This window comes from Periplaneta americana, chromosome 6 (assembly GCF_040183065.1).
Source record: "Periplaneta americana isolate PAMFEO1 chromosome 6, P.americana_PAMFEO1_priV1, whole genome shotgun sequence".
NCBI classification, from domain to species: domain Eukaryota; kingdom Metazoa; phylum Arthropoda; class Insecta; order Blattodea; family Blattidae; genus Periplaneta; species Periplaneta americana.
Genome location: NC_091122.1, coordinates 19388954 through 19408401, shown reverse-complemented (window position 1 = coordinate 19408401; position 19448 = coordinate 19388954). Strand labels below are relative to the sequence as shown.

General features: G+C 34.3%; 1 protein-coding gene across 8 annotated transcripts in view; it reads right to left on the bottom strand.

Moving 5' to 3' along the window:
- Positions 1-19448, bottom strand: part of Vps13D (vacuolar protein sorting 13D) — a 97455-nt gene that overhangs the window by 77380 nt on the left and 627 nt on the right. For all 8 annotated transcript variants that reach the window (XM_069827675.1, XM_069827671.1, XM_069827676.1 and 5 more), the window contains exons 2-14: positions 17729-17891; positions 14185-14375; positions 13507-13689; positions 11726-11974; positions 10757-10924; positions 9196-9528; positions 8182-8537; positions 6631-6960; positions 5285-5483; positions 4447-4633; positions 3574-3727; positions 3075-3359; positions 1670-1817 (exon numbers count right to left, since the gene is read on the bottom strand). In XM_069827675.1, the coding sequence (XP_069683776.1) occupies positions 1670-1817; positions 3075-3359; positions 3574-3727; positions 4447-4633; positions 5285-5483; positions 6631-6960; positions 8182-8537; positions 9196-9528; positions 10757-10924; positions 11726-11974; positions 13507-13689; positions 14185-14375; positions 17729-17825 (2880 nt within the window). In that variant the 5' untranslated portion in view covers positions 17826-17891. The remainder of the gene's footprint in view (positions 1-1669; positions 1818-3074; positions 3360-3573; positions 3728-4446; positions 4634-5284; positions 5484-6630; positions 6961-8181; positions 8538-9195; positions 9529-10756; positions 10925-11725; positions 11975-13506; positions 13690-14184; positions 14376-17728; positions 17892-19448) is intronic.

Here is a 19448-nt window from a genome sequence, read left to right as displayed (position 1 = left end):
CAACTCTTTGGAAAACATCTGTACGTGAAGGTACAAGAGGGTCACTTAAGTGAGTGAGTCAGTAAGTAATATTTATTACATTGTTTCGAAAACCTACGCTACACATTAAAAATTGTGTATGTGTGTAAATGAAAGCATTTCAGATAATCTCAACTTAATATCATCCACACAAAATAACCTGCACCAGGACGTGCTTATGACCGGAACAATTCTGATTAATTGCGCTTCTGCAGTTTGACCATGCTGTCAAATGAAATTTTTGTCTGACTGGTGAGTCATCATAAAATTTTTAAGGCCTGTTATAACCAGCTTATAGTACTCTCGAGTTAGCATTTCTTGAAATTTTATCCATAAAAATTACTCTTCATTTAATTTCTTATTACGTTCAATAAAACTCCATATAAATATTCAAAAAGTATTTCTCAAAGTTATCATAGTTCCTAAAAAAGAAGTGAAGTAAACTACTGTCAGGGTAAAAAGGAAACATTTTATGCACAGTTAAATTTATTCTACAAATACCAAAAAATTTAAGTTCCTTTATTTCTTGTGTACTCAAATATTCGTGACACCCTGTTTGAGAAACACTGCTGTACAAATGCTCATCTTCTCCCAGTTACAATGCATGAGAAATAAGATTGTGACTGATACAATGACTGTGAGCGGACGTGCACATCTGGAAGCTTGACGTCGCCTTGACCAATCACAATTAGTGACCCACGGATGATGTAAGGGATCAAGCACTCAGTGTTGTCGCACTTCATATCGAATTGTATGACTGCATACGTCCAGTTCCGAGTGCTGTTTTGTTCACAGCTCAGTAACGTAATACATTAATTAACTAGTTTTATACACAAGTTGGAAGTGATAAACAGTGTAGATTGAAGGGAGCTATAGAATACATTAAAATAAATTTAAAAAACCTATTATACATTTCGTAATTAAACGCATGGTTAATAATTAGAAAATTAGGCTGAAAGTTTGTGTAGTTTGACAGCAGTGCATCACCGGTTCACCTACGAATACACACAAGAACTCAAGTTTGAATAGCAGCATTCCATCCCTTAGTCACTGCAACAGGGTTGCCGACTTCCTAATGGCAGGAAGTAATGATGCATGTTAATCTTTTTATTTAATTTGCAAGAAAACCGTCCATTTTATTTAAAAACTGCAAAGAGATCAATAATTTGTTAGCAGTTTTTCTAATGATAAGAGTAAAAATTAGAATTGCTGGATAGTACTTACTGAGTAAAACAGTGTTAACATTTAGGTGAAAATTATTTTTTCTCAGAAAAGTATTCATTTGGGACTAGTATGATATTTTTTGTTGTACTTTCTCCAAGGAATAAGCTGTTAAAGTCTATATTACTTCCACTCTGTATACTCATAACATCCAATTATCTCAGCAGTTCTCTGAAGGCAGTGAAAACATGGATACTGATAAAGAAGAGGAGTTAGATGTTACACAATTTAACTGGAGACCGACGGCTACTAAAAGGTGTGACAACACTGTGCTCTCATGCCGTGAGGCAGAAGGTAACATCAATCACAACCTTATTTCTCATACACTGTATATGTCGAAATATTGAAACACTCCATTAATCCGTAACTTACAACGAAATGCTGTATTCAGTGTATCTAAAAAAAAAAAAAAACAACAACAATAGATTACCTCTAGTGCCATCTGATCAATACTGAACTGCAGCATGACAAGACGAGCCATTTCTCTGCCTGCCCACTCCTGTGAGTCTGCAGAATTGCACGCATCACTACCTGCCATGTGATCAGCCACGTTCTCATCTGCTGAAGGCTGCTGAGATCTAAATCACAAACCATTCGTAATACACAGAATGATAAAAGAAGCATTCAATATTTTGAGAAGTGTAGTATTCATCAAAACAAGAAACAGATATTAATTTTAGGATCCATGTTTCTTAGACTTTGTTTTCTTGCTCTTATGAATACTACTACCTCTCAAAATATTGAGTTTTTTTAACATCCTATATAGTTTGTGCACTTACATAATTATTATTTTGAATCCAGACACGAATGCGCACTTTTAAAATTAATAATTTACTCTTCCATTAAGTAATGATCACCAGAGACTGATTTACCAAATAGCCCATAGCCAGGAGTGGCAAATATTAGGAGCAGTAATTTTTAAGAATGTTTTTATCTCTGTTATAATAGCTACGTTTGTACAAAGAGTGAATGATTGTCGAGATGATTATGGAGCCTGAGCATTGCTGTAATAATCTCTGGAGGGTTAATTTAGCCTGTCATTATTGTCAACACCCCTCCACTTGAATGCAGAAATAATTGTTCTGATGAACATATCTCTTCTCTTGTTCATGGTGAGTAAAGAACTATGTGCACTCAGGAATGAATAACAGACTTAATGTATAGCTATTCTTAACATTGAGTCAGAGTTCTTGGGATCATTGGAATATGACGACCTAATAAATCAGTTTTGCAGTCAAAAGTCAAAACGTCAAAAAGTGATAATTTCGGTATTTAGAAATTTTTCTACGACAATGAATGAGGCAGCATGACTCAAGAAACCGACAAGACAAATGCTGTATATACTTATTCTTTTAACTTAAAAAGTTAACTTGTAATACAGTTAACCATGTGATAAAAGTCGACCAGTTTCCACATTACAAAATTTCTTCTCGTGACCAGCCTCATTGTCAGAGCTTCTGGCTACAGTTCATGAGGTCCCAGGTTCGATTCCAGTAAGAATATAGGAACTTTTCCTTAAAGAGAATTGTTTCTGTGTTCGTCTACGGTCCGGAAATTAGATTAGGTTTAGATTTAAGACCTTTCCTGGCACTTCATATTCATAATCACCTTATTATAATATCGGGGTAGCGCCTTCCAGGCGCCCCAATCTCAGAAGTGGTTACAAATAAATCGTTGCTAGAAGAGAAGACCAGAAATGTCGAACGACAACCTGGTGGCATTGGCAAATAAAAAAAGAATCTTCTCGTCAATTTAGCAGCCACTGTATTAGCGGCCATATTTAAAAGACCTAATCTGATGACTACATCAAAGAAGTTTTCACTGCATATACTTACCTAAATGGAGAAGGCAGTCCCTTGCCACTAATAATAGCAGCCATAGTTCTCAGTGCATCAATTTTCTGTTCATTCACATGAACCACTAATCGAGGTAAGTTTCCAGAGACAGTCAGGCTTGGGAACTGGGGATCAGTTGTAAATACTACTCTCCGTTCAACTTGCAACGAGATGTTGAAACGATCGACTACATGTAGAGTGGAGGTACCACGCTGATGGGCATACTTGAAATTGTCACGAACACGACCAACAAGAATTTGTAGGTCTCCAAGATCCATTGTATATCTGCAATGACCCATGTCAACACAAATCACTTAATAGCCTAATACTCTATTTTTCAGTCTTCACACCCATTTCTTCATATTTATTTTCACAAGAATATTTTATTAAAGGTATTATAGTAACCGGTAATCAACTATGTATTTAAGCCAAATGCAAATTAAGAGTTTAAAAAATTTAGTGAACAATCTCTAAGAAGCATGTTACATTACTATATTACCTATCATATAACTTTTGATGCAATGTGAGATCTGTAAAACTACTGCCCAAAAATTCGTCCGTTTTAGATGGTGCAGACATCATTGTCAGGGTTTGACTTTCTGATATACTTGCTTCACTACCATGTGGAGTTGAACATGGAGTTTGGAATTCTTCTGAAAACAATAAAATGAGAGCAAATTACTTTCTATAACAATTATCCATTTGAATATAACATCAGGCTAATAAAAAGCTTAACAAAATACACCCCACAACAAACACAAACATGAACACACACAACAACACACAGAAAAAATGAACACTGTCACAAATACACTTTTTTTTTTCCTCCAAAAAATCAATCATTCTTTGATCAGAGGCAAGCACAGATACCACTAAAACATTAACCTTTTCCTATTAATAGACGTAAAATTTACGCATCTGGTATTCATTTAGTAATATGAATGTTATGCAAGGTACCTAATGCCTTAGGTAGGAAATGATAGTACCTAATATATTCTTTAATGTAATATGAAATTGAGGGGCATTAAATTTGTCTGACTTTTTTTGTTTGATTTTTCATTGTAATAGTATCACTTTATTTAAAAGAAGTAAAATAGTTCCACTGTAGTCAATTGAAACACTGTCAGTATCCTTGCGTGCCATTAAATCGACATTTTTACATGGGTCCACCCCATTCTTCACCATACACTTCAATTGATTGCAGTTACTGAGATTCGAACTCGACACCTCAGCACAATATGCTGGCCAGACATAACTTGGTGCACCTGTGATGGGTGGCCAAAAGCAGTATCTACTAACACAGGAGCTATGTTCTCATTTGACGTTCAATAAAACAGTTCCCTGACTGACTTGTAACACTAAACACACTCACCCTCGTCATCACTCTCCCGAGTCTGGGTTGTTGTGGGAGCAGCAGACCCTGTATCAGGCTGATTACTAAAGTGGAATTTTCCGAAATCCACCACTACCATAATAGCATTTTTATCACAGAAATGCTCCACAAACATAATACGGGGACCCCAAATATCCAACTCCACATCCCATGTCTTGCGATCATTCTGACAAGAAAAAAAAAACTACTTAACATACTAATATTATTGAAACAGCGTAAATTCTTTTCTTTCTTTCCGCACACGCACGCACGCACGCACACACACACACACACGCGCACACGCGCACACACACACACACACACACACACACACACACACACACACACACACACACACACACACACACACGCACACAAAAAAAATGTAATTATTAACATACTTCCAAAGCTTTAATCAAGTAATAATATACAGTAAGCAGAAAAATAGAGAAGACGTTTGGAAACAATAGTCAGAAGGAAAAGAAAAGGGAAACAGTAGCATATTTACACTAAATACGCAAGTAGCACATCTTCACAAAATCAACATCACAGACACACCACAATGCATGCAATGTAATACGAGTAATTATTTTGGCATTATAATGACAAAGAATCTCCTCTCTCAATGTCCACTCATCACTCCAACATTCACTGCAGCACAAGACAGTATTTACAGTTAAGCATTCAGAGATAAAGGTCTACATATAAAGAAATTAATAAATAATTACTGGTAATAAAATAAATAAAAATAAATAAATAAAATAATGTTACATGTAGTAAGACTTATAGAAACATAAAACATAAAAAGATGTGTACTGTTCAATTCCTTTTTAATTACCAGTTTTCCTTCCAATATCTGTTCCCAATTTCGTATAAACTCTTGCTTCGTTTTCTGTTTCATAACTTCATAGCGTTCCCTTGCAGCACGACGCAACTGTGCATCTGGTGTCTGATGAGGCCTTGTGAAGAAATCTGCTAACCATTTTACTGCAGCAGGATTATAAACTACGTCCAGAGAACGTGACTGGATATGTAGCCTGTTAAGTGAAGAAAAAAAAAAATATTCATAAGTAAATGCAATATAATTAATTTATAATAAAATAATCACATCAATGTTAAAATCTGTCTGGCTATTTTCTTAAGTTTCGAAAGCAATAAAAGTCCTCCCAATTGGGTGCTGACCAACACTGCAAGCGAGGCTAGTGATAGGGCTGCTACCTTTAAAGTCTCTAGACAGGCTATGTATGTGTATATATCGCACTCCCAGTAATAAAGTGTCATAACTCGAAAATTGTGATTTGTGAAGATTTGGTATTTCCTAGTAAAATACGCCAGTAAAAATATTTTCATAAATAAGTACCAAAACCTAGAATAATTTACTATTTTATTATTAGAATTTCATACCTTCAACTAATAAAACAGCGTTGGAAATAATTTACGAAAATAATTTGTGATTTTCGACTGACGACAGTATTTTACTGGGTGTACGATATATATGGCATTTCCTCCATATGTGATGAAACAACTATACTGCTGTAACTTGGTCCCCAGAGCCTCATTTATAACAACAAGTTTCACCAAGGGTAGATGAGGATGGGATTTGGGTGGGAGAGGTTATGGAATATACAACACTACCCTTTACTACTATGACAGTACAACACAACTCAATATAGACGTTACAATTAATTTTGTCCACTTATTTCATCTTTTGTGCCTGCTGAACACCGAACTTGGAGGAAAATAAATATGCTTTTATATATATAAATCACCTTTCATTTATATTACAGTATGGTATTTGATCTAACAGTTCACACCATATGTATTAAGTTCAAGATGATTATAACAAAAGTTAATGGTCATGAACTTCAAGAGTTTTGTTCAAATACAGTATTTTCTTCGAGAAAGAATAAGGTCTATTTTTAAGAAGTTTTGTCTTTATATACACATTATTCATGCCAGTATTTCTTTTCAACGATAAAAGGATAAAATTGTTATAATTTTGGTTTAAATTTATAAGCTAATTTAGAAAAAAAAAAAAAAAAAGAAAACTTTATGGTATATGTATGTAACAGATGGTATATTTTCACGTTACAAAATTTCTTACAAATTCAGCACTATCGGTGGTGATATAGACCTGAGGTTACCTAACATTTTTTTTTTTTTTTTTTTTTTATCTTTTCTTACCTATAATCCAAACTAGAGTTGAAAGGTCGATATTCGTACACTAGCTTGAAAAGTGGTTCTTCTGGCTGTGTCTTGCTTGTTGTAGAGCCTTGGCTAAGCAACTTAGCCAGGCCCTGAGTGTAAGTACGGCCAGCTGCGCCTCCTCGTCCTAACACAGACCCACAATCATGGTCATGAGGTCCAACCAATTGTGGAAATGCTGTATCACGGGTCAGATGATCCCGAAGAAACATAGCTCCAAGAGTAATATAGAATTTGTGAGAGCCTGAGCGAGGTCTTGATTCCAAACCCAAGTTAACATTTTCAAACTGAAGCTCCATAAGTGGTAATCTGAAACAGAAAGTCATTGTATTGATACATTTAGACACTACTCAAAGAAGCATCTAGCTTATTAACTTAGTTGTGTTAATCAAATAAGCTGTTACCCCATTATTTTCTGGCCTACTTGCCTCATAAGTGGTGCTTTCTTGGTATCACTTGTGAGGTTCAGTTGACTAAACAACAAGTGTCCACTAAATATATATATATATATATATATATATATATTTTAAATTTCGAAATGATATTGTGTTTTGTTTACCACAGCATATAGAATATACATTAAAAATGTAATGTTCCTAGCGTCAAAATTGTGAGATCCTCTATAATTTGAACATGACGAAATGTGCTGAAAAAATGTGAGGAAACAGTATGTAAAATATGAATGAAATTTAAATTCAAGAGTGCAGCCATTTCGATGTGACGTAATTTTTAAGCTTCCAAGTGCTGCAGAGCAATGAAACCTGTTCAACATATAAATAAGAGATAGATAATTTTTACAAAAAAATAAATAAAAAAATGTTATTTTTTATTGAAAAATACCGAAATTTTTAGTCATCCCTTCTCCCCCTTAACTGAATATATAATCACAAATTTAATTTAAATTATGGAGTCTCTTCTGATTAGTCAGTATCATCTAAACCATTCAATACTTTAAAAGTCGATAAAAATTACATTTTTACTTATAAAATCAAATTATTTTAAAGGAAATCTCAATTATAATTTCCAAGTTATTAGATAACCAAGGAAATAAAAATGCAACACATCTATAACTAATGTAACAGCCCTTGACATTATAAACAAAAAAAATGTCCCAATCTTCATTCCATACACGAAGGTTCTACATGTCCAAAGCTTATTCCATTTGCTGCAGGACAAAGATCCTCTTTATGGCTACTAGAATATGACGTTATAAGTTCACTGTATGAAACACAACCTGTTATATATTTTTGATATCTTAATGGGAAATTAGTCGATTTCGAAAGTTACAATTTTCACTAGTATAATAAGTAGTCATTCAAAAATGATCTGTTATGTAGTACATAATCAAAATAACTAAACTCTCCCACTACGATCCTGCATAGGAACAAATATTGGTTGACAGGACTAATTTTTTTCTACTTTCTACACCTATGGGGTCCTCTTATCGAGAGAAATAGCACTAATAAAAATTAACACCACTGGGGAAAATATAAATAAATACGAAGCATTTAGGTAAATAAAGCTAATTACTTTTCTGTCTCCTCTTCATCCTCAGTCTGTTTGGTGGTACAGAGATGAAATGTTCCTTGTTTCAATGTAAAATTGAACTGCCCAAATACAACATCTCTTCGTAGAATGGTATTGTTCTCCACAGTGTCGGCCAAGACATCAAGTATTTGATCTTCTAATTCCATCTCAGTCTTGCTGGGAGTACTTCCAGCCCCAGGAGGTGTATCTGTAGGATCAGGCAGAGCTTCTGCTGTTGAATAGTTCCAACCCCATAGCTGCGGAAACCACTGAAGTAAAGTTCCTCTTCCTTGTTTTACAGGAGGAGATGATGTAGGTATGACATCACGTTCTGGAGGACGAACTTTTCTCATTGCTACCTGCATAAGAACAAGAACAATCAAATATGGAATTATTTTGTTGTATCAACTTAAACTTGTGAAATACTTGAGAAAAAATACACAAGTGAAATCCTTACGTAATAAAACTCCATAGTCAAAACAGCATATTCAAAGATTTCATTCTAAAACTGAATTATCCTCAAATCCTCTTATCAAAGCAATACAATTATTAAGCTTTATTTTCAGCCAATACATAAAATGATACATATCGTCATTGTTCTTGCAATAACTCCTATGTGCAAAATATAAAATTTTTCAGTAGGAAGAAAAACACATTTATTCATTCTATGGTAGTGGTACATAGAAGATTGTGAATTCTTACATTTTCGAAATAAAGAAATATAATTACATATAGGCTAGGAGATTTTATTATTTGCTGTATCACCATTTAAGTTATTTAATAGAGCAAAAATCTGAAAATCGATAAATATGTCACATAGGAGTTATTGCAGGAATGACGACGACATATTGTACCACATAGAAAAATATCTTAGGTGATAGAGCTAGCCTTGGAGGTGATTCAAAGACCTTTTCACCTTTCCGATGATAGTGGAGGATTCTTATGGTGGGACTGTAAACGGTCATAAACAGTAATCCATACAAGTAGGCTGTCACAATATAATTAGAGACTACATACCTCTCGAAGAGAGCGCAATTCCTCTAATCCTCTCTCCATTTCCATGGTATCTTTCAACTGTTTCATATCCAGAGGTACAGCTGCAGTTGGACACGTCAATATACGAGAGTACATTTCGACATATTTTACGTTGTCTCTTGCTCTCTGAAGCGCAGTTTCCCAGCCTCCTGGAGCAGATCGGCGCCAACCACCCACAAGGCATTGTGCAGCATAAAACCACCATGCCTGAGGATTCTCAGAAATTGGAACATCTGGACGCCATTTACGGTAACGACAGCACTTCTGAATAACATTAAGACCTTTCACACATCCTACCATTTGTCCATACTGCCACTGAAAGGAAATCAAATTTTAAAGTAAAGATTAGATACCGGTACATAGAGAATATTATCAATAATATGGTACAATGCTGCATCAACTAATGGGTTATTTAGCATCAATGTAATTGGTGACAGCAATAGGCTATTTGGCGAGATGAGTCAATGACTCGCCATGGGATTACCTGATATTCACCTTATAGTTGGGGAAAAAAATTCAACCAGGTAATCAGCCCAAGCAGAAATCGTACCCACACCCAAGCTTGGATCAGCAGGCAAACACATCTACTACCTGCAATAATGCAGTCACTTGATTGGTTTCTAATGTCATGTCCTGACAACCAACATGTGAATTCTACCAATGAGAAACATAATAAAATTTATACTAGATTGTAAGGTTTGGAATATAAACTTAAACACATCAAAGTTATAGGTGTAGAATTGTTCTTTAAAGGTACTGTCACATTTCATAACAAACTATTAGATGCAGCTAGTTTTCTAGGATGTGACACAATTGAAGAGATAATAATGTAGAAGATTATGCACGATGTTAGAATCTTCGTCTTCAATCTCTCTATTTTTTCATTTGCTTCGCAATTCATATTAATATTCAAATTATTTCATTTTGACAACAAAAACAACAAAAGAATTAAGAACTTGGACTAGCAAATGAAAATATTATTGGTTCCATATGATTTAAAATAAATGTTGAATTGACTCTGTTGTTAGAGTGATGGACTACGGACTGAACAAAACTAAGTAAGTATAACTATGTAATGGAATGAAATTTTTATATCCTCTTTTAAAAAATTATTATTTTGAAACTTATTGCATAAATGAACATAAAACCGAGAGTATTGAAGCATATTATTGGAATTAACATACCATAGTTTACATATTATATATAACCTTGAACTCATTTTGAAAAATTTTCTCTATATATGTTTTGCTCTAGACTTTTTTAAATTTTTGGCACATTTAATGCACTGTAATTTGAACAGATTTCTATTTTCATATTTTCTCCTCACAATGCCATTAATCAAGCAAATGTTTATTGCGCTCAGCCATTTACTAAAAATAAATAAATAAAAAAACTACCTATGTACTTCCCTACAGAGAAAAAGTAAACATCAAAACATACAATATAGCTGAAATTTTAAAATGACAAATACTTGCTAGTCCTTACACCGGCAACACTTGAAGATCTTCTTCCATCTACTAACCAACTCAAAAGAAAAACTTACATCAGTCAAAGAAAGTGGAACTTCTTCAAGATGCAAGTCGCATACTATTCTGGGCTGTGTTCTTGATCTTAGTGGCTGTTCACTTCTATTGCGTTTAATGTGAGCTTGTGCACTCACTGGAGAAAGTACAAATTGATGCTTCAGCGTCAAATACTGAGACATCACCACCTACATAACAAAAAAATGTGAACGTTCATTAATAAGAAGTCAACATGTAAATTGTTTTATGTATGAATACAATATACATTATATAAAACATTGTGTGGGGCAGGTTTTCAAGAGGTACACACAATTCCCTGCGAGTGGAATTCACATTTTTACATCAATTATTATTATCATAATTATCCTGGTAATGCATCTCTATGTACAACTGGTAATGTCTATACCAAAGTGACTTACAATATTGAGACATGTTAACCTTACAACATTATGCTAGCTTCAATAATGAACATAACTTAATAACTTAACTACAAGTATAGTATTAGTGTCAGCCAATACACTATTTCTTTTATGTTAACAATTTAAACTTTATTTCGATTATACTACAATATTAAAATATTTTGTGAACAGATCTAGCTCATGAAGTTCAAAATGTAACGAAATTAATTTTTTTCACTGTTATTTTACACCAGTGATCGTCAGCACACGCTAAAATGGGTAATGGATAAGCAGTGCGCTGTAATATGCCCTATCGTGGAGCAGGAAGAGGGAGAGAGCATACCCGCCAGCAGCCACGGATGCACCATAGTGCAGACTCTTATCTGCGGGTAAGAGATGCTAGTCCGAGGGTGCACTGTGCTGATGACAGCTGTCTTACACTGACGCCATGTTGCTGCAGATGTATTTAAATTTATAAATGTGATTTTAATGAATTGTAGTTTAAGTGTTAAGAAATGTAATAAATTACTGCAATATCAATATTGAAAGACATGCCATATATACTAACGAACAACAAAATGTTATACTTACAGCTAATTCTCCAAGAGAGAGTCCACCGAGAAACTGGTCTTCAGACAATTTATCCCAGTAAACGGCAAATCCAGTGAGTTCCATTAACTTGAAAGATGTGTCTCCATTGTCCCAGCCAACAAACCGAGGCATCCACTTATCATCACAGCTTTGGGCTGTTAATGATTCAATGGTTACTCCTAAAGCAAAAGCTTGTCCTTGTACTGTAATGTTGTCCTCATAACGAAGATGAACATCTTTAATTTTCAGCTGAAAAAGTAATTAAATCTCTAGGTTATATTTTTTTGTGAACTGCAGTATAGGCTTCTAATATTTGAAGAAATAAATGTCACATATCATAAAATATTATTTATTATACACAAAATTAATTATAATAATAATTGTTAATTCAAAGAGATTGTCTATTACAATTAATCAACAAGGATGAAATAGTACAGACGTTATGATTTCGAAAATACTAAACATTTTGCATCTTACATAGTGCTCCTTAGATTTTCTTGCACTCTGCTAACCTAAGGAGCTTTTTTCCTACAAATGTGCTTACATTGTATGATGTGAAGGTTATTTCATTTTTGTGTGGAATGTCATCACAGCTATTATGTACATTACATTCCGTAAAATATACAACAAAACAATACTGGTGGTGAACCTAATAACGAATTGTTACATCACCCCCACCTCCATTTGTAATTTCATTGTAACCAGAGGTAAACTAGAGGATCTACATGCAATCAGACTGCTCTGGTGTAGACTGGTTTACACTTCGTATAATGAGAAAGAAAAAATCCAGATTTTTGGGTGGGCTCATATCCACCCATTTAGATTGCTATCTAGAATGATTTCTTCCATAACAATACTGCTAAAAATTTGTTGATATTTTGTCAAACTACATACCACAACGAAGAAGAATCGAGGAAAGGATACTTAAAAACTATAACCATTAATACAAGTAAATTAGGAATTATTAAACGAGTAGCAGAGGAGCAGGAGATTTTAAGGAGCATACATCTCTCACAGCACAGATGAGGGACGATAAACTGCACACACATTTTGTTGTAAATAAAATGCAATTTTGTGGTGTGGGTGTGGTGTGTTTTGTGATGGGGTGGGGGTGAGGTGTGGTGAAGTGGGGTGGGGTGTGTGCCTAATGCCTACCCACTTCACTTTGCGTGATTCGGGTTCCGCATACTGCGGATAGATGGCAGAACTGTGACCCATTTTCAAATTGCACACCACTTCGGCGGGCCACGTTATGCATGATGTGTATCTGTGAAGAGTTATGTCGTGGGGTGAGTGTATGTTAAGTGTTCGTGTAAGTATAGTGTAGGAAATGGGTGACGATGACGATGATGATGATGATGATGGTGATGGTGAGGAAGGGAGAAGGGGAATTACCACAAAAAGGTTAAGTGATGCACAATACACTTTGGCAAGTTAACATTTTTACATGAATTTTAATTTATGGTGCTATGATCCCGTCCCATCTGCTCATGCGATTTACATTTTCGTCAATACAAAATTCAGGTAGTACATCAATTAAAACATCGCGAGGATGTTCTGTGAGATTTTAAATAATATTTGTGGATGTCTGATGAAGCACATTTCCATCTCTGTGGTAGCCACTTAATGGATGATCTTTTCAAGAAATAAATGGCAGACTATGTACTTTGTAATCTCACGTATGTCATTTTGAAAATACAAATTCCTGAGTCAATAACCAACTACTTATAATCGCCTGTTCCTCTGTCAGACCCTGTATTTTAATACTAATGAACACTTACTTGGAGATTCTCAATAATGTTGGCAACAAGACTAGTGCCAAGACTCAACCAAGATGAATAGCTTGTTGCATAATAGCTGGATGCCTGAGAACTCTCCATCTCAGCCCTCCATCTTGCTTCCATTGCATCCAGCAACGTGAGTTTGTAATCCTGGGCTGCTTGTTCTTCGGCTTCCTCATCCCACTAAGAGACATGGGAATAAATAGCATTACAAACATTATTCAAGTAATATGAAATGTGTCACATCTTAGATGGTTAGTTGTCGGCCTGGTAGCGTGGTCAGTAAAGCGCTGGCCTTCTGTGCTCGAAGTTGCGGGTTCAATCCCGGCCCAGGAGAGGCTCATGTTAGTAGAGTTACTGGCATATAAAAGAACTCCTGTGGGCACACTGGTGATGCTGATATAACCTCGGCAGTTGCGAGCGTCGTTAAATAAAGCATAATTTATTTATTTTATAGATGGTTAGTTGGGCACATGTTCTCCAAGCTGTGAATATTGTCTCTTGTGAGCCTCTTGCTTAATTTAGTTACAAAATTAAGTTGTTTCCAAAGTTCCTTATAAAAGGCATGCTAACGAAATGCTCTAATTGTATAGGCTACTTCTTTCCCGTGACATTAACATTAAACACAAAAGTATCCTTTGTCAAAAATTAAAATTAAAAAATGCAATTTTTACTTACTTCTGTCAGATTAACTGGTCCAGTGACAAGACACAGTTGCTCAATGATTATTACCCATGGTGCACTGCGGATCTGAGGAACTGGAATCTGCAGTTTCACTTTTCCTATATAACCTGCACATACTTGTATGGGTATACCGAAGTGTCTCAGAGCATCCTTCTTTAGCGGAAGATTATCTAGTTCCACTTCACCTGAATTAAAATATAAACAAGTCAGTGACAAAAGTTGCATTGGATATAATAAGGCTCCTCATTTCTTATCACTTAGGAATAGTGTGACCAACGCAATGGGGCAAATAAAAACTAAGAACTGGAAGTAGTCACCACAAACATTTCAGTCAACTAGGTTCCTATTTCTAGATTATGTTTTTTAATACAAAGTTTCCTATGCTACCAGGTTATCCAAATGACGCACACTTTCGCATTATACATATTATGCACCAATCAAGATAAACCACCCTTGAATAAAGATCTGTCCGGTTAACTACGGACATTTACATTCTTTCAGATTTATTTCTTTTACAAAATCACAAATTTCTGACGGAGTTATTTAATCCCTATCCCACTATTATAGAGCACAGTACCAATGAAAATGAAATGTGGTTATGAAGGCGTGTGAAATGAACAAACAGAATAAGAAATGAAGCTGTGCTAGAAATAGTGGGTGGAACTGATCAGGAAAAGAAAAAGGAATTGTCTGGGCCACTGGCTGAGAAGAACTGAAGGAAGCACTGGAAGGAATGGTGAATGGAAGAAAAGTTCTAATGCCAGGCGTTTGACAATAAAGTCATTTGACCTCTTGCACTCCAATATTTTTCAAAGATACTGCCTCGATGAAAGCAGATCTTCAAGTGTTGCCAGTCTAAGAACTAGCAAATATTTGTCATTTTAAAATTTCAGCTATTTTGTATATGTATAATATGTAAACTTTGAGGGAGGTGGGATATGATGATAGAGACTGGATTAATCTTGCACAGGATAGGGACCAATGGCGGGCTTATGTGAGGGTGGCAATGAACCTTCGGGTTCCTTAAAAGCCATTTGTAAGTAAGTAAGTATAATATGTAAACTATGGTATGTTAATTGCAGTAATATACTTCAATACTCTCGGTTTTATGTTCATTTATGCAATAAATTTCAAAATAGTAATTTTTTTAAAGAGGGTATTTCATTACATAGTTTCGTGTATAATATTATACTTAGTTTTGTTCAGTCCGTAGTCCATCACTCTATCAACAGAGTCGATTCAATATTTATTTTATTTTTACTAATTTATAAATATAAAAGTCTTACATTATTTTTTGGCATGGTATTGCATAAAGTACAGATCAGTCTTTATATCTGAAAATGTTTAGGGCCCTAGGTTAATTAACTGTCTAAATATTAAATGTTTTACTGAAGCCTGTAATTTTAAATAGGGAGTGGGATGGGCCCTTATTCCATTGACCCGCTCAGTTCTAATTTTTAGATCTTTTTTGTCAGCAGACTAGATGACAATTAGTAATTATTTTTTATCATCACCACCACTACCACCACCATTATCATCAGCATCACCATCACCATCATCTCTACAGCCCAATTTGAGCCTCAGCTTGTCAGAAATTTCCTGCAGGCTTCTTCTATTTCTGGCAGTCATCTATCATCTTTTAATTCTAAGCTATCTCAAGTGTTCCAAGACGCCATCCATCGTCTAAAGTTATCTCTTCCCCTCTATGTCAACCTCCAATTCGAACCACCAACATCTCTTCTAATCTGTCCATCTCATCTTTCCTTTTGTTTCACATTCCAAATGAGATTGTGGGGGGGGGGGGGAATCGTATAAACTGGACTAAAAACTTCAATATAAACATTTTCATTGCCCTACTGCTGCCTTCTTGTCCGTGCCTCATTACTGTAGGAAAACAATGGCAGTTACGATAACTTATGCCATTAATATGCTTGAACAAAGGTTAGAAAGCTTTTTTTAATTATATATGTTACGAAAGAATTGCATGATTTATGGTATGTGTGATATGCATGCTTTCTTTTGTTTTGTTCAAGGTTATTGTAATCAGGTAATAACTTTTGTAGTTAACAGTGTAGTACAGAGAGTGTAGAAAAAGTAAAAAAACAAAAACCCCAAGTGAGTAGGCTATGCATGTCATTGGTTTTATAGAAGATACTTGGTTTAATATAATTTCGTAATTTTATATTCTTTATTTTTACCCTCTCGTATGAAATATAGAAAAAGTATTGTAAAGCTACAAAAAATATTTTTGAGATTTATACAGAAATGCAATTTTTCAACAAGTAGCATGCATGAGTGAATACAAGAAATGTGTATAATGTTTTAGTTGGGAGACCTGAGGGAAACAGACCTTTGGGGAGGCCGAGACACAGATGGGAGAATAATCTTAAAATGTCTTTAAGGGAATTGGGATATGATGCTAGGGACTGGATTAATCTTGCTCACGATAGGGACCGATGGCGTGCTTATATGAGGGTGGCAATGAACCTTCAGATTCTCTAAAAGCTTGTAACATAACATATTACAAAGTAAGAAAGTCTGCCTCTTCAGTAGGGGCACTGTCTCTACAGAACCCCCTGCATGCACCCCTGGTATCCTCAGAAATCAGAACTAGCATTAACAGTAAAAACCAGATACAGTATTGTATTCGAAACAAATGTTATGTATAGATGCAGTACTGTATTTGAAACAAATGTTATGTATTAAATACATATATATCACAGAGCAGATGTTTGTAAAGAAATTCAGCAACAAGAACTTTGCCCTTTGGCCTACAGTGTATTTTACATTACGCATTACAATTAGCAAACTTTGAACTTCAGTCCTTAGAACTTAACGTTAAGTTATCAAGTTAAATGAACAAAAGTAGTGTACGAAATCATTTGTACAACCGTTATATCACATTGGCACATAATAAAATTAAATATGGATTATAAACTATGCAGTCAGAGAAAGAATGTCATGACTACAGCCTAAGACTGAAGGTTTGGTCTTCATCTAATAGGCCTAATATTAATTGAAAAATGTAAAAATGTGAAACTAATTATTCTTAGGCCTACTGAAATATTCATAAAACCATTTTAAATAATTGGACAAATATTACGACAATCCTGTCTATTTTCTATGACTGCCAGAAATTTTGTGCTAAATGACGTAAAGTATTACCAAGGAAGTGCATTTGTTACACCATATTATCTTCTCACAAATGAAATGACAAGTGATTTTTTTTTTTTTCCGGTGGTATGCTATGGTATGCACATATTTTGGCAGCTTTCCCCTTTGAATTTTTTTAATTAATATTCTTGTTAATGACAAAATTAATCATATAATTGGCAGTGAATGCAAACAGAAGGCTTTGATTCCACTGAGAAGAAGGTGCCTCTAACAATACGTCCTGAACTCGAGTGCTATTATAAATCTGTATCTCATTTTTGTATCAGCATCTTTTTTCATAGAAAAAAAAATGCACTGGAAATGACCAACAGCAAATATTTAAAAACATCCCCATTTTAACACGATCAAGTAGTTTACTACTTACCATGCAGTAGGGCCACACTAAGTTGATCTGTGTTCAAGTTTTCAACATATTTTCCCAAATAGTTATTTAAAACCCAAGCAACTATTCTCTCCAACATTCTTCTTGTTTCTTATACCATCAATCACAGAATAAAATTATGTCTTGAGATTCACAGCCATAATTACTGGAACAAAAATTAGACGTTATGTACAGAAAAATTCTTCTACAAATTGGGTAGCAAATGGTTCACAGATAGCATATAGCCTATGTACTGTAAATATAATACATAGATACAGTACAACAGTGACAACGAAAATGACAATCTAAAAATATACTATAAAGTAATTCTACAGTGGCTACTAAGGAATAGTGACTGTATTGTAATGATCAAGCACGTATTCAGAATTTTATTTGGGGAGTGTCGAAAATAAAATACAGAGATCTTACAAATAGTTATACCGTAATTTATAATATTTAAAGTCTTAGGCCTACTTAAACATGTATGTACTGTACCAAATTAAGAGAAGTGATTACAACACGAATAGCTACCAGTACTATGCTAAAGAGGGAATAACATTTCAAAACATAAATCATCATTAATATTGATATTAAATTCCACCAATGGCAGAATAAAGGGCAGCAGGGAAGGCACTGGGGCATACTATGCCTTCTCTTTACAAAAAATTCGAGGATCCATTTCGCTTCTTTCCTCAGGGGTTTCAGTCTACGAAGAGCTAACTGAAATACAAGGTCGCAGGAAAAACCAATTAAGTTTACTGGTAACTTATTTATTTTCTAAAAAAGACGTACTTACTTCTTTTAAAAAAAATTAAAACTCAGTCGCAATATCCTTTCCCTTTACGATGGTTTCTGGATATGCCAGAGATATCTATAAATAACTGGAAAATGTGCACGTTACTTAATCATTAGAAGAGTAAATTCAAATATGATTCGTGAGTAATAGCAAGATTTATTGAAAATATCATTTGTTAACAATTTTAATTATTCTATTATTAAAATGTAAATGGCGATCGACAATTTGAACTGAATAATTTAATATTTTAATAGGCCTATAATAATTTTACTGATAATTGCAAAATTTAAACCTAGAGCTTTTAGGGTTTTAAAACTGTATAAATTAAAAACAAATAATATTTTAATTTCTATTAAAACATTCATGTACAAACACAAAGTACATTATTTACTATATGTAGAGAGACACATCAGATTATTTACTATGTATAAATTTTCTTTTACCTCAACTTTAAATTATTTTGATGGTTGAAAAAGATTCCTATGATGATCATTTGACAGTAAGTGAAGCTTCCCTTTATTTCAAATACCTCTCTGTGAACACACTGTGTAAGACATGTGCTTACATATTTTTCAGTTGAGAATGAACTTTAAAAAGTTTTAAAGAATTTCTGGTTCGTCATGATAGGCCTACCTATACCGTACATAAATATCAGTATCAGAAAATAAATAACCTTTCTTGGTATCAAGTCATCATCAATTAAATTGACATCAATACCATTAAATGTTATTACCTACTATAACAGAGAAGGTAAATTCAAAATATCCAGAGACTTCATGATTACTAAATAACTAAACTATAGCTTCAGGTAATCTGTCATGTTAGCAAGTTAAAAATGTAGGTAAGCCTAGTAATGCAATTAAATTAAGAGAAATATATATAGGCTAACATATCACTGCCCAGAAATGTAATGCGATAATAATTATT